Source organism: Parasteatoda tepidariorum, chromosome 2 (assembly GCF_982258835.1).
Source record: "Parasteatoda tepidariorum strain Cologne lab strain chromosome 2, Ptep-v5.0, whole genome shotgun sequence".
Lineage (NCBI taxonomy): Eukaryota > Metazoa > Arthropoda > Arachnida > Araneae > Theridiidae > Parasteatoda > Parasteatoda tepidariorum.
This window is the reverse complement of record NC_141756.1, coordinates 40,092,232-40,108,539: the sequence shown is the minus strand read 5'-3', so window position 1 is coordinate 40,108,539 and position 16,308 is coordinate 40,092,232. Positions and strand designations below refer to the sequence as shown.

At 28.4% G+C, this 16,308-nt stretch overlaps 1 protein-coding gene across 1 annotated transcript in view; it reads right to left on the bottom strand.

Moving 5' to 3' along the window:
* The window catches only part of LOC107437091 (uncharacterized), a 209,611-nt gene extending 195,306 nt beyond the window's left edge, over nucleotides 1-14,305 (bottom strand). Inside the window, exon 1 of the mRNA XM_016048981.4 lies at nucleotides 13,191-14,305. Within this exon, the coding sequence (XP_015904467.3) occupies nucleotides 13,191-13,229 (39 nt within the window). The 5' untranslated portion in view covers nucleotides 13,230-14,305. The remainder of the gene's footprint in view (nucleotides 1-13,190) is intronic.
* Nucleotides 14,306-16,308: the final 2,003 nt, after the last annotated feature.

Sequence of the window (16,308 nt, the reverse complement as noted above, 5' to 3'; positions counted from 1 at the left end):
AGGAACTATTCAATTATGAATAAAATTTTGCCAAATATTTTTTTTTTTAAATTATAGCTACGAAATTCTGATGCCTAACATTATAAAATTAAGGCAACTTTCTCTCCTCTAAGTTATTTAAATCCTATTTTGCCAGACATTTTTATTAAAAAAATATTTTTTTAATCTAAATTTCCTTATTTAATTATTTTTGATGCTATCCAAAAACATTTTGAAATAATAACATTAAAGCTTCGTTTGTAAAATTAATCAAATTAAAGTCTCATTAAATCAAAGTCTTAAAGATATGAGCATTTGCTAAATGTATTTTTTCACTTGAAATATGTTAATACAAGGCGTTTTACCTTTATTAACTGTCATATTTGTTTTTAATTTATTACTTAATATCGACTTTATAATTATAGAATCATAAAAACTAAATTATTACAAACTATTTAAAAGTGTAGAACAATTTTTTAAAATTATTTATAATCAGACTTATATTTTAACTATCAATATTTTAACTTGACTTTTTTTTAATTAATAAGCGTGCAATAAAGATACAATTATTCTTTTAATTCTATTTTAAGTGTATCAGTTACTTTGACGTGATTAACAAAAAATATACAATATCTCATTCGCATTCTATTTTATTTAATTATAGTTCGAAATCTTTACATTATTTCTATCATTTTCTTAAAGTTTTTACAACAAAACTTGCATGTTTTGTTCGTTTTTATCTAACTTTACAAAAAATAGTTTCTTTTTTTTATTTATCCTACACGTGTGACACTAATAACATGTATTTGAATAAGATGAATACCAGTAAACAGCAAAGAACTTAATAGTTCGAAAAGAAAAAGAATATTTTTGTTTACTTTAATCTCAAAATCGTTTTCTATTGTGACAGAATAAAAATGAAGGATAATACGATGTCAAATTCATCCAAATCCACGGAGTGGATTTAGTCAAAAGAGTTTTTCGAAACATTTTTGACTTAGGAGATGGCAAGACAAATTGTGGTGTTTTAAGTGGAATTCGAAGGCGGAAATTCGACTGCAGATTTTGCCAATTTAACGTGTTTGCATACATTTTGGAACAAAAAAAAAAGGAAAAAAAAAAAGAATTCAAAGCCCTCTCTTTGAACATGGGGAAGAAATACATTGCATTAGTGGAACGCAAACACTTCTTTTGTACTTCTGCTTTTAAGTACCAGGAAGCTAAAACTATTTTTTTTCGATGTTTACTTAAAAAGGTTTATTCAATAAGAAAACGAACTCTTACCTACACCTCAAGCCATTGAAGTTTGATACCTTGGGAACAAAATTGAACAATTTATGTAAATGTGATCTTTTTGTTACTCTGGAATTTTAAATTTAAAGATATATTTCATTTTTAGAAAAAGAAAAATAAATTTATAAAAATAACATTCCATTACAATGTCATCTTATATTATATCGTAACATAATATGTATTCTAATTTAATCAAATTAATTTAATTATTATTTTAATTTAAATATTTATTTAATTGCTGTTTTTATACCTAAGATTCAATTCATAAAATTTAATTAAATTCCAGTCCTACACAGTTTTTAGAAAACATTTGTTTGGGGGGAGGAATTGCTGACGTCTTTAACCTTTCCTGCCCGTTATTCGATTGTAAGAAAAATATCCTATTAAGAGGTTTCAAATGACTCTTGGCCTGATATTTTCGATAGAAGAAGGTGGATCCTAAATTTCAACTCTGATGCTTCGGATTGGTGAAATTATTTTAGCCTTTTATTGGGTCATTACTCTTAATCTATGATTGGTTTATAAATTTAAAAAGGTATAGAATTTTAGAGACAGTCAAAATAAATTTCTGGAGTTGTGAGGAGAATTAAAGAAGAAAAAGATGTACAAAAAATTAAAAAAAAAAGAGGAAAGTTGAAAAATGTATAGTAGTATAAAAAATAAAGTGAAATTCTTCATTATATATCTTCAATAAATATTCTTCCTAATTCAAATAAATATTCTTCAAATATTCTTCATAAAGTGAAATTCTTCATAATTCTTCAGTAAATATTAATTTCCTTTCTTCTTGCTGTATATTAAAATTTTAGTATAAAAACTGTAAAGAAAATATCAGTTATCGTTTATCTATTGATCTTTTAAAATTAAATAAAGTACATAATTGTTCTTTTTAGAAGTTGAATCTTGTACGTTGTCTTTAATTTCACCACTGTATACTAACGGTCGGGTACGCATAGTTGTTATTGTTATTTATTAGATTTATATATTAATATAATTAAAATTAAATCATAAAATATGTTCCGATATTTTTCAGCTAAATTACATCCGCAAAAAAGGATGAATATAATGATTAAAGTTTACGTATCCGACTAATCATTAACTTCAATATCTCCAGTTTATAAATAATATTAAGTATTTAGAATATAAATATTATTCAATAATAACCTCTCGCTTAATTATAATGTTTTATTCGGTTAAAGATTCGGTATTGCACATTGCATACAAAATAGAATATTGTCTTAAATCTTCCTTTAATCAAAATAACCCCCTTTGGAGACCTACACTCTGTAATTAATTTATTGGTTACATTGACTGAGACTTCGACTAACTGTGACTTTAGTTTGTTGACTCTGGTTAGTTTATCCAATATTTAGGAGATGAATCAAAACCATTGAGACATGATCGCTAAAACTCTAGTTAGGCGCTCTTCCGGGTTTCGATAAAAGTTGAATTAAGATTTGGCTTAAGACAACAAATGCAAAAGCACTCACCACTATATCAGATGGCAGAAAAAAAAAAAAGAATTTTAGGAATCATAACTAAAGTTTCTTTTTTTAAAAATTCGTTAATGGTGCCACGGTGGCTCAGGGAATAGAGATTTCGTCACTCAATGGGGTTCCAAGGTTCGAATCCCAGCGGTGACTAGTTGATACGAATTTTCCCCCAACTCGAACCGACAACAGTGCTGACATAAAATGTCCTCGGAAGTAGACGGATAAGGAGGTTAGATATCGTGGAAGGTTTTTGTGGTTTACTTCTCCATGTAACGCAAACGTGGGTAATTTAATCAAAAAGTCCTCTACGAATGCTTGTGTCCCAATGTTTGATCCAGGAGTTAGCTTGTCTTCTTGGTTGAGTTCAAAACTACAAGGCAAGTTGTTGAACATTGATAAACGTAAACTCAAAATTGGATCGGCAGTTGATCACCGGCCATAAAATAAAAATAAAATTTTAATAATAAAATGATTAAGGATGAATGAAAATTATTTCTTAAATTTTGGAATGCAATGCAATTTATAATGAATTAGTTCTGTTTCCTTAAATGTCTAAATGTTATAATAAGAATTTCGACGTAGTTTTTATGTTAAATTCGTTCTCGCTGTACTATTTATATATTTTTCACTGAAATAACAGCAAACAGCATCGGGGAGTTGTAAAAACAATTTGCAAAAGCGTCTGTCATGCTGTATCCTGTATAGACGAAAATCAATATTAAGACACCCAAGTTTCTGAAGTTTCCATAAATGCTTTTTGAAGTGTCAAAAAAACAACTCCACAATTGGGAAAACCGACTCAGGAGTCAGCAGAAAAAAAAAAAAAAAAAAAAAAAAAAAAAAAATGCCTGTTTAACCACATATCCAGTTCCGAGAACTCACCTAAAAACCCCTTTTTTCCCCCTCCCAATTTTTTTCCCTATCTTCCACTACACTAACACACTATCTTATGCACCTATTTGGGAATTTTTTTTTCTTCCTCGGGGGTGGAGAATCTCATAAAATACTCCATAAAATAACACTTCCCTCTCCCCTGTTCTTCACCCACTCTCTGTACACGCGTATCTTAAACGGGAAAAAGAGAAAAACGACTCGTTGCTTTTTAAACTTTTTGGAATGAAAAGAAAAATAAAATAATATAAAAAAAGAGAGGCAGAGAAGGGAAATAAATCCAGAAATCTCCCAGAAAAAAAAAATTCAAAGAAAAAAAAACTGACAGTGAAATGACTGATAGTTTGGGACTGCAAAGTCATTTGACAATCTCCTTTACCACCCCTCCTACCTCTTCTCTTTTTCATCGTTACTTTTTTTCTTCTTTCTTTTTATTATTATTCCTTCGTGTTTGATGGAAGACGTGAATCGTCATTTACAAAATGGCACAAACGTAGACGTAAATCTGCCGACATCTTTGTAAATTTCAAATGTAACGATTTTTTTAGCTGTTGCCATATCAGTTATGCGAAATAGTTTTATAAATACGTTAATTAAGTTAGTAATAGTTGATAATAGTTTAAGGAATTTAGATATCAAATACTTTATTTGTTGTTGTTGTTACGAATGTCGCTCGGACAAGCCAAGCTCGTGAATTAAATCAGGAAGGTGCGCCTTTCGTTTGACAAGAACGCACCGCAAAGGTGAAAGTACGTCTTAACTCAGAGTCCCACGGATAGATAGCAGTACCACTCATTCTGCAGGCCACTTTGTCAATTTTTACCACTTTCTTAATTTTTACCGAAGTGCTCTGGTAATCAGTTTTGTAAAATCAACACTAAAATAAGGTTTATGTGGTAAATTTTTAAAATTTTATATTAACACCTCAGAACTAACTATAAAAACCATTTATTAGGTTAAATTTACTTTGCAGTTTTGTATTTCTTACTAAATATGGGATATTAAGAATTGCAATTTTAAAAATCAGAATTTCCAATCACCATACCTTTACCTGAAAGATCATTACGCCACAGAACGGTAATTTTGCCAATTATTTTTTCAGTATGTACCTTACATTTCAAACTATACAATTTATGATTGCAAAATAAAATATTAATAGAATTAAAACAATTATAGTTAAAAAAGTATTTTTGCATGAAACTGTTTTCGAGCAAAATGACTTCTATAATTAGGTGAAAAGGTGTATTGTCCCTTACAATGAGGTTTAGTGAAGAACACAAAAGATTAAATTAACATAAAGAGGCCCAAACTCTTTTCATTTTGACTAAAATTAAAAAAAAATGATATTTTTCAGATTTCTGATACCCTTCATAATTTGAAGAACAAAAATCCGAATCAGCTACATGAAATTATGTTTGCGCAATAAAAGTGTGTTTCAATGTTGGTTTTAGTTGTGTAAGTTAAGTCTTCACTAATTATTTAAAATGCATAAAGTGTGTTTAGTGAAGCATTATTTCTGCTTATTGAAGCTTTATTTATTAATTCTTTGGTTCTACTGTTGCACTGTTAGAATTTTCATTCTGAAATCACGGTAAAATAACCGGCAGCAGTCTGTCCATCCGATTAACCATAAATTTTAAGGTTTGGAACAAATTTTTGCCTTTACGGTTTTGAAACCATTTTTTACTGATACGGTTAAAAAACTGTGAATACAAAACTATACGGTTTTGTAACCATTTACAAGTAGCATAGTTTCTAGGCCATAAAAATAAAACTTAAACGAAAATAAAACTTAAACGAACACTGAAGCTCTATCGGTGCTGTGTCAATTATGCGTGAATAAAAGTTTTGTATTCTAATGTCCAGGGTTACCGATTGAAAAGAGTAGGACACTGGTACCTCGTGTACTGACCTTCCTGCATGGAACCTCATGCAGGACCGCATGTATTGAAAGAAATGGAAAAAAATATTCTGGTGTTAACGCTGGGATTCGAACCCCTGTTCAGCCGGTTATGAGATTGACCAATTAGCCTTCTTAGCTTCAGCATGTACCAAGCTGCTCGGAGCAAAATGGTGGTTAATAAGGTGGGCCTAGTTATCACGGATAGATATCTATTTGTTAAACCAATTAGGTAAAAACAATAAATAAACTTCTTTTCTCACACTTAACAGTTTGAATATCGTCTTTTTTAATCATATTATTTGGACAGTTTTAGTTGCAGATGGTAAATTAAAAATTAAATAAATTTGCTATTTAATAATTTTTACCCCGAAATTTGTAATACGTAATAAGTGAATATTTCGATTAAAAAATGTAAAATTCACCCTATCTTTCAATAAACTTCTTGACCAAACATACGTGATTTAAATATCTTAAAATTCTATCTATATAAAAATAGTTATCAAAGAACTATATCTAACTATAACGTTCTTTTCAGGTAACTATAGAATTTTTATTACCATATATATTGTAATAAAAAAAGAAAGCCTAACTGCATATAAATATAAGATGCTTTATCAATTTCTTATAAAAAAGACACATAAATATTCATCGTTAACAAAAAGGTTCCTCAAAGAATAGATACAAAACTACAGACAAATAATTACGTAGGAAGAATTTACTGTGTTTACTTTGCTTTTATTTTTTATACCGTCGAAGAAAAATGAGGAAAGATTTTGAAAATACAGCCGTTTGGAAGAGAAACCTTTAACATTTTTCTTAAGGAAAGAAAAGTCTAGAAGTTTATTGATCAAAAACTTTCTTTTTTCTACACTTTTATTCAGATTTTATTCGAATATGCAACTACACGTCGATAAACGGGATCGATTCTTATTTTCACAAAATATTTATCTTAAAAATATGCTTACGTTATAGTGCATCTTAAACACCATAGATAATTCTGTGGAAAGGCTGCATTTCTTTCCCCTTCGAAATCTTAAAATAAAGTAATAATATTTAAATTTTATCAACATTATACGAAATTTTATTGAATAACAATAGATTCTAATTACATATGCGCAAGTTTTATTTCGATTTCGAAATTTTTCTTGTTTATAATTTATAGTGATGCATATTTTTATTTATTTATATATTCAGTTGGATTATATTTTATGTGAATCAAATTGTAATATGTAAATTTCAAATTGTAACATTTTTTTCAGCTAAAAAGAATATTAAGGGCATTATAAATTTTAAAGTAAATTTTTTAACAATCCTTTTTCGAAAATAAAGTGTTAAATAATTTTTATTGTGTTTTTATACATTTATTGCTAGAGGCCATGAGCTGAAAATACCGCATGCATCTATTCTTATTTTTACAATATATGTATCTAAAAATATATTTACATTGTAATGGGTCAGAAACTGTACAGATAGTAAATTGCTTATAATAAATCGTAAAAATTAATAATAAATTACACCAAAATTACACAAAATGTTATTAAATAAAAATATTGATTTGAATATGCAACTACTATTGATACTACTATTGCAACTACTTTGCAATTACATACTTGCAAAGTCTTATTTCAAATTTCAATTTTGTTGTCACCCGTAATGTATAGTGATGCGCATTTTTGTCTATTTCTATTTTTAGCTAGATTAGATAAAGTATGTTTTCATGACAGTATTTTTCATAGGGTAGTAGAAACATGAAAGAGCGAAGTTAGTTTTACCTATGTCCTGAGAAAGGTAACAGAAACATGAGAGGTTTGATCGACATTTAATATTTAAGCATTCAATTTGCATTATTTTTGATCTGATTGCAGAGTGGTTTAAAGCAGAATCATATGCTGTTTCGACCTATCAGTTATTTGTAAGTAACAGAAACATGAGAGGTTTAACCGACCAAACCATTTTAATATTTAAACATTTAATTTGTTTTATTTTTCATCTGATTGCAGAGTGGTTTAAAGCAGAATCATATGCTGTTTCGGCCTATTAGTTATTTGTAAGTAACAGAAACATGAGAGGTTTAACCGACCAAACCATTTTAATATTTAAACATTTAATTTGTTTTATTTTTCATCTGATTGCAGAGTGGTTTAAAGCAGAATCATATGCTGTTTCGGCCTAGTAGTTATTTGTAAGTAACAGAAACATGAGAGGTTTAACCGACCAAACCATTTTAATATTTAAACATTTAATTTGCTTTATTTTTCATCTGATTGCAGAGTGGTTTAAAGCAGAATCATATGCTGTTTCGGCCTATTAGTAATTTGTAAGTAACAGAAACATGAGAGGTTTAACCGACCAAACCATTTTAATATTTAAACATTTAATTTGCTTTATTTTTCATCTGATTGCAGAGTGGTTTAAAGCAGAATCATATGCTGTTTCGGCCTAGTAGTTATTTGTAAGTAACAGAAACATGAGAGCTTTAACCGACCAAACCATTTTAATATTTAAACATTTATTTTGCTTCATTTTTTATGTGATTGCAGAGTGGTTTAAAGCAGAATTATGTGCTGTCCAGTTATTTGCTTGTAAAATCACAAATGATGTTTTCCTCAACAAAAGTAATTATTTTATATTCAAATTATCTTATTAATTATTTTATTTCAAATTCGGCTCTCCTATGACTTTTGTTATTTGCATACATTGAAAAAGAATGGACACTTTGTGTACTTAGCGTGGCTCAAAAAATCTCAGCTTTTTGTAATGCCCTGCAAAATATATACTCAAATGCAAAAGCCCAAACATCTTTTTCGATTGCATAAGAACATTTAAGAGCCGATTATTATTCTGTCTGGAAAAAGAATAAAATTACATTATGCTTACAAACACACTTTTATTTCAAATAAAAATCTGATGTACTATTGGTGGAGCAAATTCAGAATATTATTAACAAAGAAGTAATATCAAAATCATTTAGAATTACCGGCAAAGGCTTAAAAAGATGTTACAAACTTTTGTATTATTTTTTTCTTACTCACACCAATCGGGGTAAACCTTTTTTTAATAAAAATGAGCATGACGAAGAGAATAAAAAAGAATTTTAAAAGACTAAATACTTATTTATATAACTAAATTTAATTATATTTATGCTCAGTTAAATATAATCGATTTTCTTTCTTTTCTCCCTTTGGTACCGCATATTTGCCACATCTGACATCTTGGCTATTTTTATCAAAATTTGAGAGGAGCTAAATCGTTATTTTATTGTATTTTTTTAATAGAACATTGAATCTTCCAGTAGAGAAAATAAGGGTAAAAATTACATGCACAGTAAAATTTTTTTCACTCTCCGGCAATGTAATTTTCAAGCCTTGACACTAAGACTAATTTATTAAACACCAAAACAATTATTGTTTGCCTTTACTTTCTATAGTAATTATTTTATTTACTTATTTCACAAAATGGTTGTTAAAAATTGTTTGATCAACAATACCAAACGACTAAGCTTGAAGACTCCTCTAAAAAACTAAATTAATACGAGGCATAGCATATAAAAGTAAAGATAACTTCACAAAATATTAAGAAGAAAAAAAAAGTGAAAACAGTAACTGCTATTAGTTATTTCATACTTAAATTGTTATAGAAATAACTTTATCATTAAATCCTCAGCTTTTCGAAAACAAATGTGCATGAACATCAGAAACATTGTAATATTAAAACACGACCTTTAATAAAATCATTGTCACACTTTTTAACTGTTAAGTTTTGGATAATATGTATTTTAAAAATGGAAAACGTCATGTTTTGTCTTTTCAGATCATTTTATATATTTTTTTATTTTATGACCGCCGTTGATCAGCCGACCCAATTTTTCAGATCATTTGGAATTTTTTTGAAGAAAGTTTCAAAAGGTGTGTAGCATATAAATAACAAATTCCGTCTTGTCATACACCAACAAAATGAACAACGCTACAATTGTTGATTACCCTTTATACTTATTTACTTATTTAAGAAAATTTATAAATGGGTTCTGCCAAGAGAGCAGACCTATTTCAATTCTTAAATTTTTAATAAACTTTTAGAAAACACAATCAAATTCTTATTTTTATCTTAAAATGTAACTAATTTTTTTAATCATAGTATTTGAAATTACACATTTCAGATATAACAATAATATAAGATATTCAGATATAATAATAAGTTAATAGTATATGCTAAATCTTATTTAATTTGATTTACATTTATTATAAATCCCAGTAAATAATATGATTTATAGTAATTAAAATGAAATTTTATAACAAATTCATCCCTTTTTAATTTCAACATTAACTTCTACGAGTGAACAGATTGCTCAAATACCTAACCTAATATAATTTTGAAATCTTTAAACGTGCCGATTTACAGGCATCTAGAAATCATATAAGTGTAATCAACGCTATAATTGTTGATAACATTTATATCTTAAAAAAGAAAACCTATGATAAATGAGATCTGCCAACTAAGCTTACATTTGTTAATTCTTAAATTTCAAATCAACTTTTAAAAAATAGAAATCAAATCCTTATTTTCATTTTAAAGTGTAAAAAAAGCTTTTCTATTTTTTTAAACATGGTATTTACAGCACATGTTACAGGTATTTACTTTTGAATAACGATAAAAAATAAGGATGATAAAATAAAGCATAAAACACCAATTACTCGTATATGCTATGCAACATTTAATTAAATAAATATTTATTATAAATCCCCGTAAACAATATGATTTATAATAATTAAATTTAACTCCAATAAAAAAATAATTTCAGCAGAGACTAACTACTACGCGCGGAAAAGATCGCGCTAGCAACCTAACCCAATCCATTATTGAATCTTTAAACGTGCCGATTTAAAGGTTTACTGGTACCTAGAGAGAGCTCCAAAGCTTCAGCCAATGAGCTATCTACAATCCAAGATTGGAAACCATTCCTCCCTTAACATTGATCTGCGTTTGCTAAAACGTCATTCGATTTAATCACGTTAATAAATATTGGCTTCGACATTTGTTGGCACGAAACGGAAATATGTTATTAGAACATTTAAACACGCATCTCTTATGAAGCAGAAATACAATTGATAAGTCACGATATTTTGTTACATGTTGTTTTCAACAATCGTGCTATTTATATTCGAACGTTTATTTACGGAAGTTCATTACGTATTTTCTAAGCTACTGAACGAATTAGTTTTTAGCAAACGATATTGATGTAAGTTAAAATATCGTTTGCTGGTAGGAAAAATAAGTGTTCTTATTATGTTATAATCAGATTAAAATATGTATATTAAGGCAAAACCTAAAAGATTTATATCAGGTAATATTGCAATATTTATGTACGCAATAATTCTTAAATGAATAAATAAATATTAAATAAATGAGCAATATAATTTCAACGAATAAAAAGGGAAATCGAGTATAAATACAAGCAATATTGATGTAAGCTAAAATATCGTTTGTTTTTTATAAAAAATAAATGTTCTTGTTATGGTATAATCGGATTAAAATAGGGATATTAAAGCAGAATTGGAAAAAATTATGTCAGGTAATATTGCAATATTTATATACGCATGAATTTTTAAGTGAGCAGTACATTTTAAATTAATAAATATGAAATTCTTACCAATTGATAATTAAAGTGTTTCCGTAGTAAGAGATTAAACATTTTAGAACTGTAAATCAAAATCAATAATTGTGGTTGTGTTAGCTGCTGAAGCTCTTAATAATAATTCGTTGTTAAATGTTTTGAAAAATGTATCTTATATTGTATTTGAAATTAGAAGAAATTTATAAATAATTCAGCTAGGATTTTTTTATATACAGTAAGAAAATTTCATAGATGGTAATATTTTAACTTTTATTTAAATTGTTTTTTATTTGTTTGTTGGTTTCAATTAATTTAAAAAAACAAAACAATATTCTGCATGATTTAACTTAACTGGTTAACTTCAACTTTCGTCGAAAAAAAAAACTTAAGTTAAAAAAATATATTCATTTAATTATACTTAAGGATAAAATCATTTCATTGTAAAGATCTAAAACTTCGTTAAATCATAAATCATTAAAAAATAAACGTCAAAAGAATTTGACTTTTTTTAACTAATCTTTCCAAGTAATAATTAAATTAATAAATATGCTGAAATTTTTGGGTTACAAAGAATGTTAACTTTGTTTATTGATTATTCAAATGCTTAGTTGCGTAACATTTAATAAGTCATGCAAGCATCATAAAATGTTTCAAATGATAAAATAAATTTCCAGTTATGACTTATGTTAAACATCATTCTATACTCAAATATTCTTTATTTTTAAAACAAACACTTGCTTCATTATTGTTTATACATAATATTTCCTACTTATTTCATTAATCTGTAAAAAAATGTTTATTTCATTAAATGTATTATATTTGGAAAGGAATAAAGTAATTCATATATTTTCAAAGATTTTTTTTAAAAATTTAACCAGAAAAAAAGCAACAAATTCTTAGGATGAAAAAAATAGTTAAGCAATTTACTTATAAACTGCGAAGGAATTAAATCACTATTTAATTTTTAATCCATTAAAACCAGTAAACAAATGTTTTTTTAATTTTTTTTTTATAAATTTCTAAACCAATTTTACGCATTGTTTTATTAATACTCTGACAAGTTTCGATACAAAATGTAGAACTCACTGAATGCCTAGCAACGCATGTAAACTCAACCTTTTTTTAATAGTCACCTACCTTATTTTTAGTAAAAATCTTACTCACTGCCTTACTTATGCGTAAAAAATGCTGAGTGCTTGCATTAAAGTGACGCGAAGCCTAACGCTTAAAACGATATTAATGACAATTTTCAAGCAGAACAATTCCGCGAGCTCTTTGATGATTAAAGTAGTGTCGACTGTTTCCAACATTTTCCAGAAAAAAGCACTTATTCTTCTTATTATTAAGGATTACTTTTTTTTAATGAAAGAAAATGCCGGATCAGTTCTTCGTTGTCCGGCTTACGCAATACTAAACATTAAAAGATACATAAATGCAACAATAATAGCTGATTAAGAATTATAAATCTAAGAACAACCAATTCAAAAATGACAGAAGACTTATGTTAAACAAAAGTTTTATCTCAATCAAATTTAAAATGTTAATTTTAAAGTATTCTCAAGACAAATTTAATGTTTTTCCTGGTTCTCGCTCATGTGAATGCCAATCCCCCTTTGGAATATGTTTCGTTTTTCATAATTTTCTGAAACATATTTTGTGGATTTAGTTACCATGTTTCCGTTCTTAAGTATTTTGAAAACTTTTTAATATGCTACTATAGTAATTTGGAGAAAAAAATTTTTGAAGTACTTAATCTTAAAATTAGGTAACAAAATTACGTAAAATATATTCCAAAATATTACTTAGGAACTTGTTAAATAGGACATTAATGTTCCTATAATTCTCCACTAAAATTAGAGAAGAAACTTGTTAGAAAACTGTTCCCTAATTTGAACAAATGTAACTCCGTAAATACGAAATATTCATAGAGTTAATCTTTTCGCTTCCACCATCTTGATATTTGTTGTTCTTGTAATAGCTACAAAATTGTTTTTACTTGCATTATAAAAATATTACTTACCTTGTACATGTATGATTCATACATTTGCGCCATATTCATAGAGGAGAATTTCTTGTTTGTTTCAAAAGTTACTTCACTTTAGAAGAAAATTATTTCCATAATGTTTTTATTACATTAGAATGTTCCACGAACTCACGTGACAAGTGTTAATTAACTCCTTTGATATTCTGTTTTAAATATTTAGATCAAAATGTCCGTTTATCAGTGAAAAGTTCAACTATTTTCCATAGTAAAACTCTTTCACACAAGTCTTTAATGACAGAGTACGTAAGTTTCTTCCAAATCATGCATAGTAAACAATAAAAAAGCTTTGCTAATGGGAAATAATTACTTGTAATTGCCTTTATGTAATTAAATTTTAATGAGTGATAAATGAAATATTAAGTGGTGTACGAAAAATAAATATGACGAAATAAAAATTATTTTATGTTTGGGTTAAGTAGCGATTAAAAAATTTTCGCACCCCATCATTTAATCGAAATAAAATAATGTTCTTTAGTATTGCATTTTCGAAATCCCAGAAGGGAGTACGGTCTTTATTCACAAAATCCATTTCAAAAATGCCGCCGTTTATCGCAACAATCAAAAGAAATCTCTGAGAAACCAAAGTCAAAAACAAAACACGTCACAAGGATCAGTAAAACGGACAACTACTAGAAACGGAGGAAAAGGAAAAAATTGTCCAACATCCGAAGTGGATAAAAAAAAATTCTTTCTTGGAAAAAATTCCGATCTCCAAACGATTCCTCCTTCTTTTCCTCGCTATCGTCTACTCTTAAAAAAAATCTATCGTCTGCCGGCGGCCGGAACAAACAACAAAGAACGCAGCAGCCAACAGGTTGAAACACTATTCCCGCCGGTAATACTCAACTCCTCTCGTAGTAGTAGAAGTCGTAGTAAATAGCCTCACAGCGCGGGAAAAGAAACAAAGGACATCGTAAGGCGGGAAAGAGAAGAGGAAAAAAAAGCAACGTTTTCCACGTGACGCTGTCTATTCGAAACGCGTCACAGCAGGTAGGCGAATTAAGCGCAAAACGCGACAAGGCGCTAATCACGGTTTAAGCGCGTGACAGATCACTAATGATCGGTTTGCTTGGCTTTCCACTGAATGGGGGATTGTTTTCCGGCAAGCAGGGATTGTCGATCCGGAGGGAGGGGGGAATGAAAGAGATAGGGTTGCCATTGTGATGGTCTTCAGGCGATGAGGAGAAATCAGCCAAAGTGATCGCCAAACGTTTGATGGATTCGGATGCTTGCTCTTGAGCCTCTTTTCCTCCCGTGCCAATCGACTTGGTCAGTTTGACCTTAACGGAGATCGCTTCTATGTCCATTATGGCGGCAACTCAGCGTGTAACAGTTACAATAATTGAATGAGTTTCGATAGTGGCTTCAAGAGCATTTATCTTTAAATTCTATTTTATTTATTTTTTCTGAACGGTTTAACGTCTAGTCTTTTTATATCTTTTGTTTTAACTTTTAAAGATAAAAGTTTAGTTTTTTTTATTAAGTTAAAAAAAGGGATGGTAGTTATTTATATATAGTTTATTAAATGCATATTAAATACGTAATAAATAATTAACAATGAAAGTTAAACGTGCAACATTATTGAACATCAAATACAAACAAAACGTTGTTCAAAATATTGTTTGATATTTTTTACTGCATTTCGGTTTGAGAATTCTTAATTCTTTAGAACTTTAGGCTTTACATTTAAATAATTCAAATTGATATAAAAAATTTGATAAGCAATATTTGACAATCAAATATTTTCTTTTTTTAAAATCATTTTTCATACATTTTTTATGAATATTTGTTCACAAAAAAATTAAGTCAACAGAATTTTTTTTCTTTTTCCATTTCGAAAACCTTTACTGATTACAGAAAATTGTATGCAAAAACTAATTATTTGAATTTATCTGAATAAAAATTTCTGAATAAATTTCTTACTAATTATTTGAATTTATCTGAATAAAATACAATTTTGAATGATCTCAATTAAATACGATTAAACATGAAGAGATATCCAATCACATTTTATTAGTAAAAAAATTAATAATATGTTAAAAAATATTTTTAGCGCAATACGTGTTATAAAAATGGTTCGATAGCAATTGTTTAAAATGTTCAAACAGTTTAACAATTATCCTGGATTGCAACAGAAAAAGAAATATCTTTTTAAAAATTATGAAGATATGAAGTTGTTGAATCATCTGTTTAAAGCATGTAAAAGAGTTTATCCTGCAGATTTTTTACTAAACAGCAAGATTTGTGTGTTATTTTAATATACTGATAATTCGGCGAGCTAAGACTTGTAAAAATGTATTTCCAACAGACAAATATTTCTCGCAAAGAACGGTCTTTTATACAGTAAAAGAATATCTTATAACGCGATCTTGCAAGCATGTAAAAAGGTTATTTTTGAAAGCAACATCTTTTGCAAAAAAAATTAATAAAGTGAAATTGTGTCTTTTGAGCATCTAGTGAGAAGCAAGTAAAAAAGTCTTTCCTGCAGACAAAGATTTGTTGCAAGAAAGACTTTTTTACATGATGTTTTAATATTGTGAACATCGTGTCCTTTGAGCAATAGTATGGGAAGCGTGTAAAAAGGTCTTTCCTGCAGACAAAGATTTGTTGCAAGAAAGACGCTTTTACATGATGCTTTAATATTGTGAACATCGTATCCTTTGAGCAATAGTATGGGAAGCGTGTAAAAAGGTCTTTCCTGCAGACAAAGATTTGTTGCAAGAAAGACGCTTTTACATGATGCTTTAATATTGTAAACATCGTATCCTTTGAGCAATAGTATGGGAAGCGTGTAAAGAGGTCTTTCCTGCAGACAAAGATTTGTTGCAAGAAAGACGCTTTTACATGATGCTTTAATATTGTGAACATCGTATCCTTTGAGCAATAGTATGGGAAGCGTGTAAAAAGGTCTTTCCTGCAGACAAAGATTTGTTGCAAGAAAGACGCTTTTACATGATGCTTTAATATTGTAAACATCGTATCCTTTGAGCAATAGTATGGGAAGCGTGTAAAAAAGTCTTTCCTGCAGACAAAGATTTGTTGCAAGAAAGACGCTTTTACATGATGTTTTAATATTGTGATCATCGTATCCTTT